Source organism: Lactuca serriola, chromosome 4 (genome assembly GCF_051521515.1).
Source record: "Lactuca serriola cultivar US96UC23 chromosome 4, Lser_US96UC23_V15, whole genome shotgun sequence".
In the NCBI taxonomy this organism is placed as follows: Eukaryota; Viridiplantae; Streptophyta; class Magnoliopsida; order Asterales; family Asteraceae; genus Lactuca; species Lactuca serriola.
In genome coordinates this window covers 20,085,978-20,112,711 of record NC_136411.1, presented here as the reverse complement: position 1 = coordinate 20,112,711, position 26,734 = coordinate 20,085,978, and the positions used below count along the sequence as shown (strand labels likewise).

At 34.4% G+C, this 26,734-nt stretch overlaps 1 protein-coding gene and 1 long non-coding RNA gene across 2 annotated transcripts; one reads left to right on the top strand and one right to left on the bottom strand.

Annotated features, from left to right (window-relative positions):
• Positions 1 to 16,696: 16,696 nt before the first annotated feature.
• LOC145099984 (uncharacterized) lies at positions 16,697 to 18,070 on the bottom strand. The gene is made up of 3 exons (XR_013704743.1): positions 17,528 to 18,070; positions 17,310 to 17,404; positions 16,697 to 16,918 (listed from the first exon to the last, which is right to left on the bottom strand). It is a non-coding gene; the product is annotated as an uncharacterized LOC145099984 (long non-coding RNA).
• A 2,879-nt stretch (positions 18,071 to 20,949) lies between these two features.
• Positions 20,950 to 24,653, top strand: LOC145101150 (endoglucanase 8-like). Its single transcript, XM_079038324.1, has 7 exons — positions 20,950 to 21,225; positions 21,359 to 21,766; positions 22,274 to 22,366; positions 22,446 to 22,607; positions 23,406 to 23,517; positions 23,601 to 23,764; positions 23,954 to 24,653. The coding sequence occupies exons 1-7, from the start codon at positions 21,004 to 21,006 to the stop codon at positions 24,275 to 24,277; spliced, it is 1,485 nt and encodes a 494-aa protein (XP_078894450.1). The 5' UTR covers positions 20,950 to 21,003; the 3' UTR covers positions 24,278 to 24,653.
• The last annotated feature ends 2,081 nt before the right edge of the window (positions 24,654 to 26,734 follow it).

The window sequence follows — 26,734 nt, the reverse complement described above, 5'->3', positions numbered from 1 at the left end:
CTCACATGTATGCCCAACATACAGCTCCTGCTCCATAAATCACCATTTTGGCACTAGGGCTTCCCATGGTCACTCCATTCCAAACCAAGGACTAAAAGTGACATAATTAAAACTCAAGGGATGGATTTAAAACTACTAGAAACTGGGGTGTTACAACTCTCCCCCCGCTTAAATTTGATTTCGTCCTCGAAATCTTTCTTTGCCAATACTCATAACAAAACAACCAGCCTGGAGATCACAATCGGAAATTATGCGCCTAGAACAATCTTCCCGAAACAACCGAAACCCAAACGAAACTTCCATCCCAAGACACTAATCAAACCTTCAGTCCTTGCAAACCACCTCTACTTTCCTGAGACCCAAAATCTACAATGCCCTGATTTCCCGTCTAACTGCCCACGTTGAAACAGCCTATGCCAATTCTCAATGAAAACAACCAATCATAACACTCCCAATTATGATCATACAACGGCCTATCCAGGCCTACTGAAACCATCCTTAAAATAGTTCTTCAATCCTGGTGAACAACGAATCCCCAGTCTCGTGAATAGAACCCAACCTTACCTTCCCCGAGATCTGAAACCTAAAGTCTCAATGGTATGACTCCCTATCAGACCTCCCCTATTGAATTGTCGCCAAGCCAACCTCATAGAGTCTTGCACCAAAAAAATGCTTCCAGCCCCTGATCACATGCTGCCGAAAAGGGGAAACAAAGTCACTCACCATATATAGCAACAAAACACTTATACTTGACAGAAGGCTCATATAATCCTTTGAGTAGAAGATTCATTCCCGTAACGGTTAGAATCAGATGAGAGCTGCGCAACAGGGTTAAACCAATAACTCTAAGATTATTTTATCATGCTATGAGTGACTTATCATTTCATACACACCAAATCTCTCCACGCATACGTGAAATCCCACACCACTAATACAGCTCAAAATACTGATACTAGAAGCTCGAAACCTCCTCACTAGCCCAACCTTCACAATGGTAGAACCATCCATTTGAATCTACCCCCAGTCCCTAACTGGAGCATTACCAGAACCATGAAGAATGATCCTTGAGACACACTGACCGCGAACATATCCCAAAATCAAACCATAAAAATAATCCCAAAATCTTAACACCCTTGACTCTTTGTTATGCCATTACCGACCACCGCTAGTAACAACGATTAAACCATGAACTTTTGCGATACAGCCAACCCTTACTGACTCCGATGCACTCCCACTTAGGCACCCACTCGATACAATCCCCAAGAACTTTACAACTTATGACTACATAAGGAATTTCCAACTTGAGAAACACAAATCTAACAACCGCTTGCGAACAATTGGAATTATTGCATACAATTTGTCGAGACTTTCAGATGCCTAACTGATACTTCCCTCAATACTTACTACTTACCTTATCCAATCAACAAATTTATGATTCTCCCGACCCCATCAACGTGTCAACCCCGAAGACACTACACGCGGAAGAAACGAACCATAATGATTACTAGGCCCACAACCAATGACCGGAATGCTTCTGATAATGCATAGACCTGGAAGACACTCTCACAACGCCACTGAACACCACATAGCTTCTACCCAAGCAATCCTGACGAAAACAAAGTCTTGCACGATCCGTAGAAAGGATAATGCTCAGACTCTTGATCCAATCAGAAGTTGAAACCCAAGAGAACTATGCACATAACTTGAACCAAGAGCCCCAAAGCCATATTGCCCAGCTCACACGGAACCCACCATACACATACTTAAGAGAACCAAATCTCACTCGAAGAGAAAATAAACACCAGAGATAATCGACATGCCACCTTAATCAACATAAAGCATCTTCACAATCGGTCAAAACAAGACCCCATACTGAACTGAACGGATTCCATCACTACACCACTAGCTCGAGAAAACCTTCAAGATGATTCTGAAGGTTACCAACACCAGAGTCTGCTATGAACCAAACTTTGATGGTTTTTTAGAATATCTACATTCCTATGTGCACATGCAACCCTATTGGATCTAGGTTTTTCTCAAGTTATACATACAAACAAGATTTCCAAATCCATAACCCTAATTCTAGTATATATAAAATCGAAATTAATAGGGTTTAGATCTCAACTTTCTTGTTATCTTGTAATAACAAGTAATCCTTCTACAATTCCTTGACCTTCGAAAGCCTAGTGCCCCAAGCGTTGCACCTCTAATGGAGTCACAAATACCACAAGAAAAGAATGGGGATAATGAGGTAGAAATTGGCTAGGGTTTCTCTTGGGAAGCAGGTCGACCGATTTCTAGAGGCTGGCGTTCCTTTTATAGTTGAGGCTGGCAGGGTTTTTAGATGGAAACCTTAATCTCCTTACTTAGGCCCTAAGCAGTCCATGGACCCCATATGATAGGCCTTGGACGAGAACTCTATGGGGCTTGCCATAGATTTTCGTCCACCCCCTTTCAATAGAGTCCATTAGCCCAAAACTGCAACTATCACTGATTTACATAATCAGTCCCCGTTCTTTTAATCAGTTCCTTTAACCACTAAATTAATTCCAAATTAATTTATGACTAAACACTAATTAAATAATATGATTACTAATTAATATATTATTCTTATAAAATATTAATAAACCATTTATTAACCTCTTTCTCCAAAGCTCATCCTGTCCAGTTGTTATGGTGACGGCAACCCAAAAGGACCATGCTACAATCAAATCAAGTACATACCAATTATAGTAATGGTCTTAAACACCTAATCCAACAGTCTCCCAATTGGATAAGTCTAATAACCATAACTGCAAGTATGACTTCAAAATCCGATTAGCAATCGTTGTTTTCGAAAGTCGTTGTCGAACTCTGACCTAGTCAATGACGCGTCCTTTAGATAAGGGATCATATAATCCTCCGTTCTACAAGATATCGTGTGGACAAAGACATGGAACATAATCATTCTCAATGTCCAACAGTTTGTTTCTCGATTTCTGATTTGTTTGACAAAGAACATAATTGAACACATCAATTCAATCCTGACCGGGCCCGACATATAAGTCAACACAAAATCATCGAGGGGCCTAAGATATCGCTTTTACCCTCTTAGGATAAAAGGAACAGATAAACTTTAACTTATATGCTTGTACTATTTACTCATCAAATCATACACAACAATACATTTTATAACATCAAGTTACTGATGTGTTTACGCATTATCAATGCACAACCAACTCGTAAACAACAACTCATATATCTCGGTTTAAAGACTATACGATATTATCGTATCACAATCACTCGTGATAAATTCCATGAAGCGATTCAAATGAGCGTGGGTTTAATCCAATACTTAAATCTTATATCAGAAGTACTCATGAATGTTGTAGCAAACCTTTGTTATTTCTAAACAGTTAGACAATCTACAAACCAATTCATGACAGTCTTGCCTTATTACTTACTCCCAAAGTATGATCGACTGTGGATAATTTGAATAATATAATTATTCTGGAAGTAAACATGCAAAAGTGAAACAATAGCAAACAATTGACACAAGACAATAAACTTTACTCATAAGTAAATCTCCATTACTTAATCATCAAATGTCAATTACATTTATCTATTACAAGTTTCTAAACATTTATATAATCACTAAAACTAATATCGTCCTTCATACCAATGCTCATTGCATGCTGAACGTGCTTGATCCTACTTAGGCCCTTTGTTAGGGGATCCGCAAGATTCTCTTCTGACGATACCCTCTTGACCACGAGGAGTCCTTCTTCTACCCAATGTCTGATGAAGTGGTATTTTCTGTCGATATGTTTAGATCTGCCATGATCCCTTGGTTCCTTAGTTAAGGCAACTGCTCCTTCATTATCACATAAAATTTCCATGGGCTCCTTTATGGATGGTACAACTCCAAGGTCTCCAATAGGGTTGTTTGGTGGCGGTAGTGACCGCTAGTGGCGACCCGAACAGAAACAGAGAAGGGAGGACATCGTTCGCGACAAGGAGGTGGTCGCGTCTGTCACAGTAGTGATCACAACGTCCGTCGTTGGTCCTCGACTTGGCGGCTCTCGGTTTCGTCGGTGGCGGTGCAGCAGCGGTAGCAATCGAGCGGTGGTGCATGTCAGTCGGAGGAAAACGTCAGCCGCAACAGCCACCTGAAATGGCGACCGTGTAACGATATAGGAAGAAGAAGAAGACAGCAGGGATGGGCGGTCACTCGAGTTTGCCGGAAGGAAAGGTAGCCACAATTGCTCGGTAACTCAGTGCAACAACGGACAGAGGTGGCTGCCTCGGTCGTTTACAACAGCAAATCGGCGCAGTCGAGAGACAACACATGGCGGCGGCTGAAGAGAACACCAAGAATAGTGGCGGCTGAAGCTTAGGGTTAGGGTTTAGCGGCCGGTGCATCTTCAACCAGGAATGGAAGGCACGGGTTTAAGTCTCGTGACTCCATTCAAACTATTAAACGAATTTGGCAACTCTGGTCCCTCCCCTTCACAGTCTTCTCAATTCAAATCCAAAAATTACCATCTAGCCCCTGGTCCCCATAAATCCTCTCATAAGAAGTCCAAAAGTTACCAATCATACCTTGTCTTCTAAAATATTTTTCAAAATAAATCCCAAAATTACACTATAATCCCCCGAAACTCCAAATCATGTCATTTGGCTCCCCGAAACCAACACCCCACTAATTATTATTTGATTTTGCTATAATAATCTAAAATAATAATAATAATAATAATAATAATTACACCTCGGGGTTCCGGATTTATTATTTAATTATTCTATTTTAAACGGAATGTTACATGCATAACCTAATCAGACCATGCTATCACTGACTGATCAACACTAGCATGTCATTCTACAAGCTCATAATATAGGCATACAAAGGAATCTATCCTAGCACTCAATCATGCAAATATTGAGCAAATCATTAGCCCTAACTAGCATGCGATTCACAGATTCACAAATCAAATCATATCATATAACATGTATGGGTATTTTGGGAAAACTTACATGAGCTTGGTTGATTGCATGCACCACACCCTTTTTTGTATCAGAAAACCCTTTTATAAACATTTCCTTTTTGAAAGAAATTTTTGTTGGATTAGTGTCTAAGTCCATAACTATTTTGGTATGTATTTGACCCGATGATGCATGGTCCTTTTGGGTTGCCTTCACCAAAGCAACTTGATAGGATGAATTATGGAGAGAAAGGATTAATTATGATTTATTAATATATTATGAATTAAAGGAGAAATCATATTGTTTAATTAATATTAGTCAATAATTAATTAGGAATTAATTTTGTGGCTAAAAGACATTAATTAAACTTAAGGGACTAGAACTGTCAATTGTATGATAGTTGAATATTGAGCTAGTGGACTCCATATTAGAGGGGTGGACGAATTCTATGGGGAAACCCATTAGAAATCGTCCCAGGCCTTTAACGAAGGAGTCCGTGGGTTGCTTAGGGCCTAAGCAGTCAAATTAGGGTTTCCTTGTTTGATAACCCTAATAGACTCACTATTTAAAGGACCCTTGAGACTAAAAAACGTGGTGAACTAATTGATTAGGGTTTCCAGCCGTTTTTGGGTGTCTCCTCTCTCCTTATTCTTCATCCTCTTGCTCTTGGTGTTTGTGAACCAATAGAGGAGTAACACTTGTGACTCTAAGCTTTCTAAAGTCATTACAAGGAGGATTTGAGATTGTTATTGCTACATAACAATCAAGGTAAGATCTAATAACCATTTCTCATGTTAATATGATTAATTGTATGCTAGAACTAGGGTTTAAAGTCTTGGATGAGTTGCATGTACAATAGAGAAACCTAGATCCAAGCATTAGGGTTTGCATGAGCACATAGGATGTTTTAATGGCAAAAACCCATCAGTGGTATCAGAGGCTAGATTGGTTTCTATTGTATTGATGCCTTGGTTATTTGTTCAAGCTTCAAAAAATCGAATTTTTGGTCCCCTGTCTGATGAACTCGGCGAGTTCCAATGTGGACTCAGCGAGTAGCTCCAACTCGGCGAGTCCATAGAGGAACTCAGCAAGTTCGAGCGTCAGAAGGAGGTAGTTTCGGGATTTCTTGTTGTTTTACTTGAGGATACTTGCCTTAACTGTTGGTCATTAAAATCTGATTTTAATGATATATTTGAGTATATCCTTGACCAAACAAAAGATAATTACTAATTGATTAGATAATAACTTCCTTATATGATTAAAGATTGATTATTTGTATTAATTGGGTAACTTATCTTGCAAGAAATTGAAATTAGGTCAAATATAGATAATGACCAAATTAATTGTTTAATTTCTATTATTTGTTATTTGATCTTTATGTTGTGAAAAAGTTTCAATTATCTACCTTTTAGGTTTATTAGTTTAAATTTGAACTTAAATGTTTCGTTTTAAAATTTAAATAGTTGAAACCCTAATGTTTTGAAATGTTTCAAAACTTGCCCTCGAGTTTTGGAATTTAAAAGTTGATTAAAAGTTTAATTTAGAAATGTTAAATTCTAAAACCCTAGTATTGTTTTAAAAAGTTCATATCACACCCTTATGGTTTTATTAATTAAATAAAGTGTATAATTATTAAATTAGACCACCTAGTATTTTAAAAGTGTAAAATACACCATATACTATATATATCATTAAAAGTCTAATATTATATATGTATGAGTAAAGTGTCAAGTCTTACCGTTAGTAGGCCTCATTCACGAAGCTGGTCTATAAAGGGTGTTTAAGGAAATTGCCTATAAAATGACGATTGAATGGGTATCCACTCTTACCCACCGTACTCTTGACTAGTGGAGGGTCGTTAGTCGAACGGGTAGGATAGGACAGAAACTTTCCTTTATAAGTATAATGAAGTACAAAAGTAACTAAATGCTTTCATAAAATTCTCAATCTTAGTTACTTTAGGCAAAAGTGAATTGATGCAATTCCATGAAATTACACTTTGTGCCCTTGCGAAGACGTTAGTGGAGCGTGTGTGGTTAACCGACACACTAAATGGTTCTAAGCAAAGGTAGCAAAGGGTGACTCAATGTTTGTCATAGTTCGGTTGAGCGTGTGTGGTTAACCGGCACATCGAATAGGTGACTGTAACATGTGGGGGCACCATGTAAGTTTGCATGGTTATTCACACCCGCTTTGTGATCCTCGGTATCCCAGTCACAAACTAGAGGGCATATCGAGATTTAAACATGCCATTGAAAGGTTCAATAAATCTCAAAAGATCTAGGAATTTTCAATAGATTTAAAACTTAATTTTTTTTTCATTTTTCATGGTGGAAATTAGTGAATCGTCATTCGCTTACCTTCAAATATTTTGCAACTAGATTACGACATCCCTTTTCTACGTTGTAGAGTATTGTGTTGGGTCCTAGCCTTAATATCTCATTTGGGTGATTTATTAAGGACTCAATCAATCAACTAACTTGAATTTAATTTTTCTCCCGTTTTGTAGATGTCAAAGTATGACAACTATGGTCTTCCCAAATCCCGTGGAACAAGCTTTTCACACGAAGATGATATTCCACGATTCGATCGAGGAACACGAGATCATGCTTCACTTCCTCCACCTCCTCCTATTATTCTCCCTAACCCACAAGTTCAAAAGATTGAAAAGTTCAAACTCACTCAAGCCCTTTTGTCAAGTAAACATGAAGAAGGAAAGTCAGTGTGTACACACATCCTAGAGATGAAGTCACACATTGATAGATTAAGAATGTTAAGATCTGTTGTCTGTGAGGAGTTGGCCGTTGACTGGGTTCTTCAGTCACTTCCTGACTCATATAGTAAGTTCATAAGAGAGTACTATATGATGAACCACGACGTAACCCTCATTGATCTCACCTATATGCTTATTGCTGCTGAATCAACAATGATCTGGCGCACTGGAAAAGTAAAGTTGATTGGTAGATCGGCCTTCCAGACCTCTATGGATATAGGCAATGGCAACGAAAGGCATGCCATGATCGAAATTTTTTGATCATAAGAGAAAGGCAAAGTCAAAGGTAGTTCCGTGTGCTGTTCCAAAAGAGTCAATTTGCTTTTATTGCCAAGAGAAGGGGCATTGGAGACGAAGCTGCCCTATTTACCTAAGAGATCTAAGAGATAGGAGAGTCAAAACGTATGGCTCTGCTTTAGGTAAAATCCATTAATAACTCTTTTAAGTTCCTATTCTAGATTCTTAATACATGATGTGATAAGATTACATTTCGATATTTCATAGGATCAAAGAAAAGAGAGGAAGCTTAAGGGAAGAAGTGAGCAAAATCTAATCGTGAAGAAATGGATTACGATCGCATTACTTGAAGATTAGAATCTTAAGCTACTACTTGGAGTTAGAATAGATTGCTTAGGAATATGTAACAACATAGCTTTTCAGTTGAATTGCATTGTAAGGACAAATTTTTCCGCAATAAAATAAATTTTGATTTTTATATTATTTATTTATCCTTGCAATGGCGTGTATGAAAAATTGATGTTTGAAAGTTTCTATTATTAGTAATAATGGATTTGATTCTTAATTATGTTATTTGTGGAAAGGTTAAGAATATACCAAATAAGGAAAGTTTCTCATCGCCCAAGTTTCAATTGGATAGAAACTTGGAATCATACAACAAGTATTGCATGATGAATGAGAAGTTTCATATTTGGAAATTAGACTAATTCGTTGACAAAGTGTCAAGTGAAGGACTAGGAGATCAAGTACACAAGGCTGTGTGTTGATCAAGTCCACCACAAAAGTGACAAAGATATTCGTCATGATTTACTAAAGGTTTAGTGGATATGATTATACTTATAAGATTAAGTGTAATTCCGAGTTGATTTGAAAGAGTTTAAATCAATAGCAGAACGAATAAGAAGAATCAAGTAGGTAGAAAGATAAAAGTTTCTCTATTCTAAGAAGAAGGGAGAGTACCTTTATTATGTTTTATGATAGGTCTTAATGATTAAGAACCATATCTCAATTGATCCTCTAAGCGAGTCTTAGTGAAATTGTATGTCTAAGAAGAGGAATCGAGAATTGAAGAAATGGTTAAATCAAGAAGCCAATCATACTTCGCTCCAAAACAAGTCTTAGAGTTAAGTTTGTGACATTGAGTAACAAGTCTTAAGAAGGTTTATAACATTCATCAAATATGGAATTTGAAAAAAAAGGTTTTCTTATTACTGCACATTTGAAATTGGAAAGTTGTGATGTCTTAGGTAAGACAAAGACCAACTAGGATCAATTTTGTGAAATGTTTAGTCTTGATAAAAGCTATACTAACTCTTGAATATTTGTTTGTCGAGAAATGTTTATTGACAAGATAATCTTATATGTCAAGGAGTCAATGGGAGTCTCAAAGTTCTTGAAAGGTTTCAAGAACAAATCAAGAATAAACCTTATCAATCATCACTAGCACACGACTTGAGGTTTACAACCTATCGTGTTGACACTATCTTGTTTCTGTGCCGTTCCAATAGAGTTAATTATGCATGTAAGTTCTATGAGTTCTCATTTGAACGCATAAAAGGCAAGCACCTTGATCAATGAAAAGTCCATTGATAGGAAAGGGTGAGTTGCTTAACTACTTGGAAGACATGGTGGGCAGCCGTGTTACCATAAGGCAAGAGATCAAGATTGAGAACGTTCGGTCCATATAAATTTGGATTTGTCGCAAACTTTGGTTTTGACGAATTCGCATGGATAGGGACACATACACCATTAAAATCTAAGTGTCATAAGATTTCCTCCTTCATGAAGATGACTGTGAGGAAATGCTTTCACTAAGAGAGATTTTAAGAAGATACTGATTGTGAAATTGTATTCTCAAATTTGATTATGGTTACGGTATCCCTTTCCATGATTCGAATTGTGAGATTTGGCAATTAGTCTGAATTGTTTAGACACACATATGAGCTATCTAAGGCAAAGGTGTATAAGTTTGAGAAACTTAGATAAAGGATTATCAAAGCATTAGGTATTAGAAATATGAACTTAAGAAATTCAATAAGTATTGTTTTCTGAAAGTTAAGCTATTTTCTAAATACATGTCAAAGCTAATGGGAGCATAAGTGTTATGCTTATATGATAATAATCATCCTGATAGTGGGAGCATAAATGTTGTGCTTGTATGATTATTAAGGCAAGTATTGCAAGTTAGCAATATTAATTATAGAAAACAAGAGTTATACTTTGCAAAGTCGTAAGGGTTGAATAGTTGTTTTACTATAATTAAGGGAGAGAATATTATGCTTCATTTCAAATCTAAAGGCTTAGGTTGTGGAATGTTAATAATATTAGTCAAGAGTACATATTGCGTTCTCAAAATTTCGATTAGATTGTGGCATCCCTCTTCAAAGTTCGAATTGTGAGAATGTCACACATAAAATATTATGGAAAAAGATTGATAAAGTATCGTATCTTTATGTAAGACATTATGCATTGTATCCCATACGCTTCGGGTAAAGGATCGATTGCAGATGCTATAATATTTGACCATTCTAAAATTTTTCAAATGTCTAGCGCATTTAGAGGGAAAAAGGACAAGAATCAGTTTTGACTAAGATAATTAAACAACTATCCAAGGACGATCCAAAGTTCGCTGAGGATTGGTCGCTTGTGAGTAGTTGGAAGTATGGTATTGGATGGACCATATCGACATTATTATGAATAGATAAGATTCTATTAAGAATGAGTTGTCATATGTCAAATATGGAAATGTTTCCATATTGGGAGTTGGATATTGAGAATCTATATCTAGATTAGAAACTTTTATGCAAGAAGGATGTTCAAAGGAATGTACTTTGAGTGAGAGACATCATATCTATAGAATTGTTTCTGATAGATATTAGCCAAGTCTTGATGATTTTGAGCTATGACTTTACGAAATAATCATTGCATAAAATGTTAGAATCTAGCATAAGTAATAAGAATTTGATATTATTATACTTATGATAAGGATTGGGAGTTGTGAAATGAGTATGATTGGAAATGTGTTCATTTTATCTATTTCACAAAGTAAGGACCGTAGGTAAACATTGTGTGCATGCTAAGAGCATGGGACAAGTGTAGTAATAATTCAAGTAAGAAGTTGATTACCCAAAACAACAAATAATGAGTAATCAATATGGTGATTAAATAAAATGTTTTATTTATACCCAGAGTTTGTAGCCATATGGGTTTAGTACTATTCTTGTGTTTTATTTTGCATGTTTTGACTTCCTGAATAATTAAATTGGTTCAGAACAATCAAATTATTCGAACGGACCACAGTCGTTCATATGTTGGAAGTAGGTATGAATGAAGACTATCATGAACTGGTGTGTGGATTGTCTAAAGTGTATTAGACATAAGCAAATGTTTGTTGCAACGTTCATGAATGCTTATGAATATGATTTGAGCATTGGATTAAACCCACGCTCACTTGGATCACTTCATGGATTTTATCACGAGTGATTGGTAAGACGATAATATCTTATATTCTTGAAACCGAGATGTGTGAGTTGTATCTTGTGAGTCGGTTACACATTGATAATATGTAAACGCACCAGTAACTTGGTGTCATAAAACATATTGTTGTGAGTAATTCGGTGAATGAGTGCAAGCAAGCATTGAATCAAAGTTTATTTGTTCCTTTTATCCAATGTAGGATGAAAGCGATGTCTATGGGCCCCTCGATGATTTAGTGATGACATCCTGAGCGCTTGGCCAAGCCGGGACTAATTTGATGTGTTCAATTGTAGTCTGTTGTCATTCGTCGTAAATTGGAAATCGAGAAACAACACATAGACAGAGAGAATGATTTAAATCCATGTATCAGTCTATACGATATCTATAATGGAGGAATATATGATCCCTTATCTAAAGGACGCGTATCTGATAAGATCAGAGTTAACAGTGACTTTTGAAAGCTACGATTGCATATCAGGATCTGAAGTCATATGCAGAATAGTTATTAGACTTATCCAAGTGGGAGACTGTTGGATTAGTGTCTAAGTCCATAACTATTTTGGTATGTACTTGACTCGATGGTGCATGGTCCTTTTGAGTTGCCTTCACCAAAGCAACTTGATAGGATGAATTATGGAGAGAAAGGATTAATTATGATTTATTAATATATTATGAATTAAAGGAGAAATCATATTGTTTAATTAATATTAGTCAATAATTAATTAAGAATTAATTTTGTGGCTGAAAGACATTAATTAAGCTTAAGGGACTAGAACTGTCAATTGTATGATAATTGAATATTGAGCTAGTGGACTCCATATTAGAGGGGTGGACAAATTCTATGGGGAAACCCATTAGAAATCGTCCTAGGCCTTTAACGAAGGAGTCCATGGGTTGCTTAGGGCCTAAGCAGTCAAATTAGGGTTTCCTTGTTTGATAACCCTAATAGACTCACTATTTAAAGGACCCTTGAGACTCAAAAATATGGTGAACTAATTGATTAGGGTTTCTAGCCGTTCTTGGGTGTCTCCTCTCTCCTTATTCTTCATCCTCTTGCTCTTGGTGTTTGTGAACCATTAGAGGAGTGACACTTGTGACTCTAAGCTTTCTAAAGTCATTACAAGGAGGATTTGAGATTGTTATTGCTACATAACAATCAAGGTAAGATCTAAAAACCCTTTCTCATGTTAATATGATTAGGGAAACCTAGATCCAAGCATTAGGGTTTGCATGAGCCCATAGGATGTTCTAATGGCAAAAACCCATCAATTTTACCAAATCCTCAGTTTGAGTTCAGACACACTAGAGAGTATGTCTGAATCCCTCAAATTATAACTCTGATACCAACTTGTAACGTACCAAAAAATAAGATCAAACGTTTTCATTTTTAAATTAATAAAACGGTAATCCAAAACATCATCATAAAATCAAGATGGATCAAAGTGTATAAATACATCATAAAATATCAGAGTAAATCACAAATTGCGGAATATGGTGGTGTGTGCTTTTTGCAATCATGATGGGCTTTTCCCTTTTGAACCAAAAGTATCTGAAACATAAACTAAAAACCGTACGCACAAAACTTAGCGAGTTCCCCAAAATACTACATACCATACATAATAAACACATAATAGGCCCCACTCATCTTCGGGCCCCGTCGGACATCGAGGCCCGCTCAGTATACAAATTTTTCAGTCATCAGGCCTTGCATGGCATTGGGCCCCGCTCGTTATACATACAAACATGTAAACACATAATCATACAAACACATGCGATAATCATGAAGACAAGAACATACATTATAATAATCAGGGCCCGCCCGACATCGGGCCTTGCCCGGTAAGCATAACAACACCTAACACATGCCGAGTCATGCAAACATCTAGCATATAAACATAATAAACCATGGGATGACATTGGTGCCTTCGACCTGCTAAACACAGTGAGAAAACTCACCTCTAACTGCTGAATCACTCAGATAAATCAACGTCTGCTAGTCCGACAAATCCCCGCGCTGTCATCGTAAAACACATCCAATTAATAATTGGATTCCTACCCATATCTAAGAGTTTAAGCTAGGGTAAAAGACCATTTTCCCTTTATCTAACTAGGCCCAAGGCCAAGGCCCAATCCAACTACTCGAAAGTCCCAAAACCAAAATGATCAACCAAAGCTTAATTAAACTAAGCCCAAAACCCCCCAATGACCATGTTAGGTGCATTTCATGCATTCATTTTGTACTTTTACTTCATAAAAGTGCATTGCATTTAGGTTTAAAGTCATGCATTTTGCATATTTTTTGGGATTTTTCATGATGCAATTCCATTCACACACTTTTATGATATTTTAGGGACTTTTGAAGGTTGGATTTTGATGGAGGAAGTTAAAAAGAGTTGGAGACAAAGTTTCAGAAGTTTTGGAGCATTGAGAAGAGAGAGAATGAAGAAATAAATAATTTGGCTTCACAAGAGTTTACACGGCCGTGTAAATGATAGCTTATAGTTTACACGGATCGTGTAAACGCATATGCAAGAGCATTCTACTTCGAAGGCCTGGAAGGATTTAGCATTCTACTTTTCTTGTTTACACGGTCGTGTAAATGGCACCCTTTAGTATACACAAGCCGTGTAAACGTCTCGACAGTTTTTAAAGTAGTTTTATTATCATTTAATTCAGACAATCAGTTTGGGGGGAAGTTAGGTCGGATTTTGGGCAGAGAGAAGGCGATTTTCAGAGCTTTTGGAAGTAGATTAACACTTGGAAACACTTTAATTTCCTTTTTGTAAGTCAATTTGAAGTTTAAACTTGTTTGATTTGTAGATTAACCTAGACATGTGTGGTTGATTTCATTATCATTTCCGAATCTGAATTCTTAAGTATGTGTTGTTAGGTTGTAACTTGAACTTGATTTGTGTTTAATATCTGGTAATCTTTGATTTAATCTTAATCATGTGTTTGGTGTATTCTCTTTTTCAATTGATCAATGAATTAGGGATTTTATCAATCTATTTAATCAAATTGTAAAATTCGTATATGTTTTACGATTTGATGTTAGTAACATACACTTAATTGATTGTAATTAAATCAAAATGAGTGTAATCAAAGATTAAATGTTCATAATCCCAAGCTTATGAGGTATATTGAATATTGTTGGTAATTGTTGCAAGAACTTAAAGTCATTTAATGATTTGATGCTTATTTGAATCAAATCAATTAAATGAAGTTTTATTTGAATAACATGTTTTGAATAAAATATTTTTTTGTCAACTTGGATATTAGAGTTTATTAGTATCTAAATTACCAACCTAGATAGAACATAATCATATTCATTTGCATCTTTCAACATAATACATGTATGAGAATCAGAATCGGAAATGTATTTCTTTTACTAATTTTTTTTAACAATCTTGTTTATTTATGAAGTTTAAATCTAGTTTAAACATAATCCACCATTTTAATATTATTTGTATATTATGTGAAAATATGGCAAGATAAGAAGTCTTGTATTCCTGTGGACCGACTCTGCTTACTCTATACTATTTTTAGTATAAGAAATAGCAGTGATTTAAGCTTTATTAATATTATTTTATCCCATTATTTGTTGGTTTGATAGCCAAACAGATCCAGGGCCCAAAATCGATCCAATAGGCTTCTGCTGAGAACGCCTGGCGTTCCACCCTATGGCACCTGGGGTCCGAACGATGTGCGTTCCTAGGCGTTTGTTCCCTGATTATTAACTTCTAAACTGTTTCTTAATGGCTTAATATCTCATGTCCAAACTTCAGATCCAATCATAATGGAACGTCTAAAGCCATAAAGTTGCAAACTTTATGGCCATGCATGGCTACAATGAGCCCAACACTAAGATCATAACTTAAAATCAACTACAAGGCTCCAAAACTCTTGCATGGAAGATTATGAACCCCCAAGATTGCGTTTTTATGATTCTAGATTCACTATTATGCTTGAAAGGACAAACCAAACCTCTGGAGCATTCCAAATTCACAAAGATCAAGTCTTTGGGACCAAAAAGAACATAAACTAGCCCTAAATCAAGATCTAACAAATAAGACATCAAGATCTAAACTTTATACCTCAAAATGATGTTCCAAGATGTCAAAAGTCTAGATCCACAAGCTAGAGAATAGCCATAATTTTCAAAGATCTTCCTTCTCTTATCAAGAACACTAAATGATACCAAAAAGATGAACCAAGGCTTCAAACTCTTATATACACTTAGGGTTTTCGAAATAAGGATGGAAGCTGGAGTGGTGAAGGGTTTTGAAGCCATAATGTTCTTTAAATAGAGTGTAAACCCTAAAAATTAGGGTTTGGTCTCTGCGTGCAAACGTCTGACGTTTGAACGCATAACGTTCTATGCCAAACGCCTGGCGTTTGGACCAAAGTACCAAAAATTAACACAACAAGGTTAAAAGTATAGATACTTGGAAACCATGGTGTTACAATATATATATATATATATATATATATATATATATATATATATATATATAGAGAGAGAGAGAGAGAGTTAGGTTTAAATGTTTTCACTATCTATTATGTGCATGTATGACTAATTCTGGACCAATCATTTCAGTTATTTTAAGAAAGTAATTAATGCATATTAAATGCTGAAGATGTAATTAATACCCATTATATTTTCAACATTTAATATGCATTAATTACTTTCTTAAAATAACTAAAATGATTGGTCCAGAATCAGTCATACATGCACACAATAGATAGTGAAAACAAAATAAGCTAACCCTATATATATATATATATATATATATATAGGCTTAGGTTATTTTGTTTTTACTAACTATTGTGTGCCACAATGCACAAATCTAGACCAACGGATGGAATTCATCAATGAACATGATTTGAGAGTGTATGATATTACAATGGGATAGCATGTAGCATATAATCACACAAATTTTAGCAAAAGGGTAGTTTGGACAATTAACTACAATTATAAAAGGAAATTTTCGGATATTTATGGATAATTATTTCTCCTAATTTTAATAATATGATTTTTTTTAATTAATTCAATTTTAATTCTAACATAATTTGTAAAAATAACCGATTTATTCTGTCAGAATATTTTTTAGTTAGAATGATGCTCTTTCAGAATTTTATTCTATTGGAATATTATTGAAAAATAACTACATTCTAACATACTCTGAAAAATAACTACATTCTAACATATTCTGTCAGAATAACATAATGCCAATCATAAACTACTAAATACATTCTGAAAAGAATACACAAAATAGATTACTGAACTAATAATATATCAAACAATTAATTGTGATTCTTTGAATAATAACAATATTCTGAAAGAATAACAAGTGTAATTTTTAAAAAATAACAACATTCTTAAACATTGAGTGTGATCATTCTTTAATTCATTCTTCAAACTTTTCCCATCAGTTCTTCAAGTCATTCTTCAAGCCATTTCAATCACAAATTCTGTTAGAATGCAACAGTAAAATTCTGTTAGAATACATTATCAACATATAAAATATTAAAATTTTATCAAAATTAAACAACAAAATTCTAGCAAAATTTATTATCAACATATAAATAACTAACCAAAACCATAATCGGAAGACATGAATAAAAAAAAGTTAACAAATTTTTATCCTCTCAATTTATTAACAATCAAATGAATAAAAAAAATTAACGGATTTGATACTTCCATGGTCCCGCAAAACAATTTATAATACAATTGAAATAAAGTTGATTCAAGAGTTTTGTTAAACACCTTACTTACAACAAAAACCTTTATGAAGAAACCATTTATATTTGCCAAAAAAATAGTTGAACTTATATAAAAAGATTGGATAGAAAATCTAGAAACCTGATTTAAGCATTTTATCGAGCAGTTGGTATGCAGCATGAAACTTTCTTTAAATTCTCAATAATGACAGCTTATCCCTTGGCCAATCTTGAAACCTGTGAAAAACATGAAAAACAAAATCTTGTCTCTTAGTATTTTTAACAAACAGTTGGTAGACACTAAATAAATAATTGTTTACTCAATGTCTTTTTCAAATTCAAGCACAGGAGAGCTCAAACCTTCTATCACTCCATCTGAAGCCAACAATAAACGGAATTGGTTGATACTTCTTAGAAAGAATGCATTCTTTAATTTTCAGTACTCTGTTTTGTTTGCTAATTAAAGACCGCTTATTCATAACAAAAGAACAAAAAAATAAAGAAGGCAGTATTATTTGGGTAAATAATGAAACTTACCAGTTCCAGTTGTTGATCTTGAAAGGATCAAATTTTCGGTAAGAAGATCCAAAATCATTGATATGTCATTGAGCGAGACGGGACGTGGTATCGACCCGGTAAGCAGAGTTCGTCATCCTACTTAAAGCAAGCGCCACCGTGATTTCATGGAAGCAATCGAAAATTCCATCCAACACCAACTCTCCATGCTTTCCCAAGATTGCTTCTGATCTAAAACACACACACACACACACACTTTCACCCACACTACAGGTTGTGCTTGCTCCAAGAATTTAATAAATTTACTGGCTTCAGAGGGATTATGGCTCCACTTCCTTGCGATCTGATGAAGAGGGAGGAAGAAGAAATCAGGTCTCTCATATGCCTGCCGATCGAAAAAAGAAAAGAGCAAGGATTAGGGTTAGTGAGATGAACAACGATTTAAAAAGGATCTGTGATATTCATTTAATGATTTTCCAAATATACAACATTTATTTTTGGTTTATAAAAGTAAAATGACTAAGTTACCCTTTTTTATTTAATTAATGATTTCTTTTTTCCTAAATTCTGATTGGAGCATTTAGGCACACAATATTTGTCAAAAACATTTGAACTTATCTCTCTCTCTCTCTCTCTCTCTCTCTCTTTATATATATATATATATATATATATATATATATATATAGGGAAAATGAATATACCTTTAAGGGTATATAAGCTTAGGTAACCAAACCCACCATAATACGTCGTTTTCTTTGATATATTCATTATAATGTTCTTGAACTTCGACCCCTAACTTGATTTACTTTCAAGCTTTTCAAAATTTCACTATTATCTTCCGCCTACACATCTTTTTGCCGAACACCTACTAGGCTATATATATGATAGTTGAAAATGAAAATTATGTAAGAGACAGATAAATATGAAAATTTATAAATTTTTTGGAAGTAATCAAGTTAGAGGTTGAATTATAAGAACATTTAACAATTATAATATATATATATATATATATATATATATATATATATATATATATATATATATATATATATATATATATATATATATTAAACGGGACGGGTTATAAGTGGAGCGAATCCACAACAACCCATACTCAACCCATTTAATAAAAGGGTAAATAGGTATGGATCGTAAACGGGTAAACAAATCGAAAATTAAAATCCAAACCTGTAAAATTTGTACGTATTTGAAATGAATCAAGGTAAAAAACCCTCAATTGACAGGTCTAATTACAATGAGTTGAAAGAAAAAAATGCAATACTATTTATGTTTTGTTGTGGTTATCGTTTATTGATTTATATCGGACGTTTAAAAGGTGACACTTAAATTGGGGAAGTGATATTTTCACTTAATAAATTGATTCTTCCACATAGGGTACAACACCTTAGCAGCTATCGTATAAGTTATTAAAACATACATTTAAAATGGATTAATCAAGTGGAAATATCATTTCCCTTATAAAGATAAAACTTTCAATGATAGACACAGAGAAATGTCATTGTTTGTTATCCAGAAATTACATTAAACCAAAAATATTTTATACAAAACGATGTTTCAAAGATCAAAGATAGACAAATGTCATAGTTCTTTATCCGGAAATTACATTAAACCAGAAACATTTTATACAAAACAATGTATGTATGAAACTATGAATTGATTATTGATGATGTCCAATAAAATTAAGCATTTATCTTATGTTCATGGTGGAACCAATAAAAAAGAAAACAAAAGTAATAATTTTGTCATTGAGAAGAAGCCAAAAATTAAAGAAAAGGTAAAGAAAGAGCACAAAGTTTAAGAAGGAAATCATAAAAAGTCGGTGAAACCGTGAGGGGTAGAGGGGCGCAAGGCAAATTGGGCGATGAATGTCTTAAATGCCCCCACTTTCATTTACGACTATCACTACTCCACCTCCTATCTCATGTGCCCCATACAAAATACACTTGGCCTTATCTTTTACTTGGTCTGTTTTATAGTTGTTTTAACAAATTTTTATGATTTTTATTAATTTACCAAATATGCTATTTATTATTATTATTATAACAAAGACCCGATTGATGCATTACTAATTTATTGTATGTGAAAAGATTACATACCTTTCGTTAAAATGATGTATGCAATGTATAATTTAACATATTAGTGAATAACAAGTTAAGTATTTTACATACCCTTCGTTAAAATGATGTATACCATGTATAATTTAACATATTACTGAATAAAAAGTTACGTATTTAGTAAATATTATGTTTTACAAAACAAGAAGTTAATATATTTTTATAACACTTTATCAACTACCGCGACATATTTTCTTTATAATTAATTAACTTAAAATGTATAAATATTCATCATTTAATATAAAGAACTTAATTATGACTTTTTATTTTTTGTAATATTACCCAATTTTGTCATTCTTTGAGTTGTTCACGCAATGATTTTCTACTTTGCAAATTACCAAAATTATTTTGATGCATGAATCTAGTGATTGTTTTATAATTGAAAGACAAAACACAATTGTGTGGTGTTATTCACTTACCTTATTAGATCATTTTAGTAATTAACCTATAATACAACAAGGAAAGTCTTTATATACCTTTTATCAATTATCCTATTAAGATATTTTATAACATGCATAATTTTACATTTTTTAATTAAACATTATAATTTAAGGAAAAAAATTAATTACTATAAAAGTCCATATACTTTTATAATCTTACCAAATAATGTAACATAATATATTTTCAAATTATTTAACATAATATATCATATTTTTATCAATTAATAGAATAAAATTAGTTTCTATAATATATTATATACATTGGTAAATAGTAATAAACTTCTTGCGCTAACAATCTTATATAAACTTGAAAAGGTCATAAAAATGCATCAATCTTTTTTATATTTATCTATTTAAAAAATATATAGTATATAACATATCATGTATTTCAAAGATTTTCATGCATTTACCAGTCACCACGAAAATGGTGGATGGTAGTAAACGGCACAATTGTGTGGGGACGGAAGCAGCAACGGTTACTTACAATAAATCACTATCACACCCGGGTAAAACTGTAACCCGACCCGACCAGTCAAACAACCCGCCGAATAAGTCAAACAAACCCTGTACTCATCGATATCCAAACCCACCCATCCTTTCGGACCCTATCACGTGTTCCAATCTTATTGGCCCATCCTCAAGAATCCAATGCCCTACTTTATCTCTCTATAAAGCCAAACGACGACGCTTCCACTTTTCCCCCGCCTTTCTCCCATTCCTTGCTTCTCCCTCCCGTAAACTCGAAATGGCGCCAAAGGCGGTAACTTTTCCGGCTGCTTTACCGGTTGTTTTCGTCGTTTTTACTCTATGTCTCATGTTCTCTGCTTCTGCTACTGCGCATGACTACTCCGACGCTCTCCGGAAATGCATTCTTTTCTTTGAAGGTCAACGTTCCGGGAAACTTCCGCCGGATCAGCGCGTCAGGTGGCGGAGTCATTCTGCATTGCACGATGGAGCTTCCGCCGGGGTATGTGTTTTCGTTTATTTACTATTCTCCAGCATTTACTTCGATTCCGTGAGTTCGAAATTTCTGTAATCGCTGTGTTATTAGTATCAGGTTTGATTTTTCGTTTAATATCTTTGTGTTGTGAAATTTACAGGTCGATTTGACGGGAGGATACTACGACGCCGGTGACAACATAAAGTTTGGGTTTCCGATGGCGTTTACGACAACAATGCTGGCATGGAGTGTGATAGATTTCGGGAGGATAATGGGGCCGGAGCTAGGGAATGCAGTTAGAGCAGTGAAATGGGGAACCGATTACTTACTAAAAGCAACCGCGACAGACGGTGTCGTTTATGTTCAAGTAGGAGACGCAATCTCGGACCATAACTGTTGGGAGAGGCCGGAGGACATGGATACGCTACGAACGGTGTCTAAAATCGACCGGAACCACCCGGGATCTGACGTGGCTGGGGAAACCGCCGCTGCTTTGGCCGCTGCATCCATCGTTTTCCGGTCACGTGACCCGACTTACTCTCGCATCCTTCTCAACCGTGCTGTTAAGGTACGTTTAATTTTATTTTTGTCATTTTGTTACAACAGAAAAATAAAGCTTCATTTACTTTTTATGCGTGTATATTTGCTATTTTTGTTTTTATTTCTAGAAAAAAGGAGAGAGATTATGTAAACTTTGTTTCCATTTTAGTTATTTTCGAGTAGATCAAAATGTCCATTTTAAAGCTTTGTGTAAAAGAAAGTCATCAACTCCATATTTATAAATTCCAATCTTTTATAAATATTTTATTGTGTCACTTGTGCATGCATTTTTAGGGCTATGAAATGCTTTGAATGTGGTTAACCGTAGACGCATATTCTTTGCTGTATATATGAACACCAGTTACTATATATTACTATTCTTTTTTCCATTTCGATCAATTGGGTGTATTTATTACTTTTATATAAGACGTAAACAACACTAATAAATTCATGAGTCCAAGAGTGGACATGTTTCTGTTAACTTTAACGTTTCCCAAAGTACCTTTATTTAGCTTCCGTTTATTATATTCGTTAGGTCTTCCGTTTTGCTGACACCTACAGAGGAGCATACAGCAACGACTTGCACTCTGCCGTTTGCCCATTTTACTGTGACAACAATGGCTATCAGGTAACTATATAAAAGTTTAACCCATTTTTACTTTAAATAACCATTAAGTAAATACTTATTTTATTATTTTGTCGGGCAGGATGAATTGCTTTGGGCAGCAGCATGGTTACACAAGGCATCAAGACGACGTCAGTACAGAGAGTACATCATTAAAAACGAGGTTATTTTACGGGCAGGTGACACCATTAATGAATTTGGGTGGGATAACAAACATGCGGGGATCAATGTTCTTGTTTCAAAGGTAATTTAATCATTAAGCAGATAATAATTATTTAAATTATATTTGTATTTAAATATTTAATTATATCCAATAATTACGTGTGCTCTTATCAAAGTTTTGTCATATAGTGTATGTCCTGATATTCCTCATCTCAATCTAAAATACGCCATACCCCTATTATCCTTTTACATTGTGTCAGCAAGTCACATGGTTTCAACTTTCAATTGTGTAAAATCATGTTTATTTCTAAAGTAGAAACCACAATGTGGGTCCCCTTTCCATTTATTTTCACACAAGAATTGGTCAAAAACAGAATGTGTTTCCTATATATCAATCAATCTATCAAAATTACTAGCATGCTAGTATCTTTTTATTTTTGTTAAGTTGAAAATGACGAAAATGGGTCTTTTGGTCCAAAGTCCTTTAGAGTAAAGACCATGTCCTGTTTGGTAAAAAAATGCGGGGAGTATGTCTATATCTTTTGTAATGTGTCTTTACTCTCAAGTGGAATAGACTAATGCGAGAAGAAGGCATGTACCTCCTTCATGTTTAGGTTTCTATGGTTAATGTCGAGGGGCCCACATAAGGATAGAAAAGTCATTGGCTTTCTCTGCATTCCATGTGCATAAAGGCTATTGAACTAGAAGGGTGTGACCTCACTTTGAACCGGATAAAATTTGACATTTTATGCCACACATTTCGTTTCCCGTATCTTTGGACTGTCTATCCATGTGCTTTGCTTCATTTAGATTCTACGCTTCAATAATTATATATAGATAACAAACAGATAAAATATAATTTTTTGTATTGATAATACAGGAGGTGTTAATGGGAAAATCGCCTGGTTTCAAATCGTTCCAGAATAACGCCGATGCTTTTATTTGTTCTTTATTACCTGGAACGACTCATCTTCAAGTTCAATATTCACCAGGTTCGCTATAAATAAATATTTTTAATTTTGGCCTTGTTTAAATAATATGTACTTTTTTTTTTAATATTTTCGTTATAATCTAGGTGGATTGATATTTAAAGCTGGAGGGAGTAACATGCAACATGTAACTTCACTATCCTTTTTACTGTTGGCCTACTCTAACTACCTCAGCCACGCCAATCATGTAGTGCCATGTGGCGATAAATCAGCTTCCCCTGCTCTTCTCAAAAGTCTAGCCAGACGTCAGGTAAACTAAAAAAAATATATACATTTATTTCTCTGCTAAATTGAAATTATCCAAAAATACATACGTTACATAAAAAAAAATGTTATTGGGCCCATTCACAATCATTTCTAAACACGAACATTCCCTTATGTTATGGACCTCCATTCTGTTTTTCATAAGTTGTACAATTAATTCTTTTTTTTTTCACAGGTGAATTATATACTTGGAGATAATCCAATTAAAATGTCCTACATGGTGGGATATGGGTCCCGTTACCCACAAAGGATTCATCATAGGGGGAGCTCAGTACCCTCTGTCAGGGTCCATCCAGCCCGCATTGGTTGCAAGGCTGGATCACGTTACTTTTTCAGTCCTGACCCCAACCCGAATGTACTGGTTGGGGCAGTCGTCGGTGGGCCTAATACCACTGACGCGTTCCCAGACTCCAGACCCTTTTTTCAAGAATCGGAGCCCACAACGTATATAAATGCACCGTTGGTGGGATTACTAGCCTACTTTGCAGCCCACCCTTGAGTTACACGTGTCCAATGAGTAGTGGTGCGCAAAACGGTCACCCTGCATTTCTTCCTTACTTCTGCTTAACCATATGTTTATTAGTGTCTTTGTCTTTTTTCCAAAATGGAAAAATGGGATTTTTTTTTTTTGGTTTTATGGTGACATATCGGCTATTAATGGGGGGCATTATTTAAGTAAATCTTTCTTTTGTGTTATGGGGCTAAAGTGTTTAAAGTTGTGTCTTATGTGTAATTTGGTTGTTTGGAGGAAATAGTTTTGGCAAACGTGATTGGAATCGTTGAAGTGTAAAAGTTGTTTCCAATTGTACTTTTGTGATATGGAAATTGTAAGTGAAATCTATTAATAGTTATTCGAAAGTTTATTTGATAGTTAATGTTTATTTCGTGGTTAAATTAAAATTTTATTTTGTAATTGTATAAGAAATTCGTTGGACTTCTGTTAATGGACAAGACATTTGTGTATGTGGTGTCCACCACCATGTAACTTGTAAGGGACATCCTCTTTAAAGTTTAAACTCTCGTGTACTTTTAGTTCGAAATCATATACTGGATACAGTCTGCTGGTTGGATAATTTGGTAGACATATCAAACTTCTTATAAATTTTATTTATTAGTTATTCTAATAAATTTGATTATTATATTATTGAAATATAATTTAATTATTTTAAATAAGGGATTTAACAAGGTATAAGGTTTTGGATGCATTTGAGCAAATTACTTAGAAGTTGTTTGTTTAAATACGTAAAACATTTATAGTTTTCCGTTTTAAAAAAACTGATACATCAACGGAAAACTCATTAAAAAACCACTATGCGATATATCTAAGAAAAAATCAGTGTTGTATGTTATCTAAGAAAAAAAAAATATTAGAATAACCGGTGACGAATCTAAAACAAAAAAAGCATGTGACTTTCAAATTAAATGAAACCGATAAAAAAATCAGCAACACCTGTAGGGGGTTAGGTCGGGTTGTGTGCCTTAAAAAAACTAGGCCAACCAGTTCAACCTGTTAAAACCGATCAGACACCACTGATTAAATTTTTTAAAAAGCAGACCGAGAAATAACTGAAAAAACAATACGGTTTAATGAAAACTAGTTGATTTTTAGTCCATTGATAAAACGGCGAAAGTAGAGTGTGAGTCTTTTGCAGTGTAAGACATCAATTCTAAAGCGGTGAACAGAGGCTAAAAGGCACGCTTGAGGTTTTTTATTTTTTACTTTTATTTTTTATTTATTTATCTTTTCTGGATTTGTAAAAGTTAAAGAATCGGGAGGAGTTGAGACATGTTGAGTTTTTGACAACATAGGTTATTTTGCAATTTAATAAAGTAAAAAAAAACCGACTATGCCCTAATTATTTTCTTACCAACCGTTCTTTTCCTAAGTAAAAAAAACGAGTTGCACACCTCTAAATTTCTGGCAAAATCATCATCTCCGGCGACTCCAACGACTACGACTTCGACAACTACCATCCAACGACGCCGATGACTCCAACAGCGTCTTTGGCGGCGACTACAATCCATCACAGGTACGTTTTTTGGGCTACAATTACACGTTAATTTTTGAGTTCGATTTTGAACTGTGACTTTGATTTTTTGGCTATAATCTTTAGTTTAGGTTCATTTGTAAGTTCGGAATTTTTTTTCTACATTTGCGAGTTCGATTTCAGAGATGTATTTGCTTCAATCACAGTTTGTTTGTTTATAGGCTGATGTTGTTTGATTGTTGATTTTTGATATGTATTTGCTTCGATTTCTCATTTGTATTTGCTTCACTCAGTTCGATTTCTGATTCCTAATTGCTCGAATATGCAAGATGTGCTGATTGTAACAACTAGAATTCTTAAAATTACATTTATGTTCTGATTTATCTATTTGATTGTAACAGGTGCTGATTATATATTAGATTTTTTTTTCCTGACTATATGTATTTGATTGTAGATAGATGCTAATGTCATATTAGACATTGTTTAGAATGAGGATTTCCACTCAATCTCTAAAGTTGTTGCAAGCAATACAATAACGATTGATAATGAAGTTGCTACCAATACAATAACGATTGATAATGAAGTTGCTACAAATGATGTGTTAGAAGAAGATGATGAAAAATCTTTTATTGTTTGTTGGTTTAAATTTAGAAAGTTGTTTCTTGGTTTTTGTAAGAACATTTGTTAGTTATAATAATGTTTGTAAAAAACAATTAATAAACAATATTAAAAGCAAAAACTAAAAAAAAGCCAAAAATAATTATATTAACAAAACAATATATTTTTAGAATGCTTATGAATATTGTTTTATTTTGTTGGTTCATGTTGTGTGAAAAGAGAAAGAAAGAAGCATGACACAGTTTAAAAAATAAATTAAACTAATAAATAACCATATATGGTAAAACCATATATGTTTAAAAATATATTTATTGCGTAAATAAGTTTTTTAAAAACACCTATATCATAAA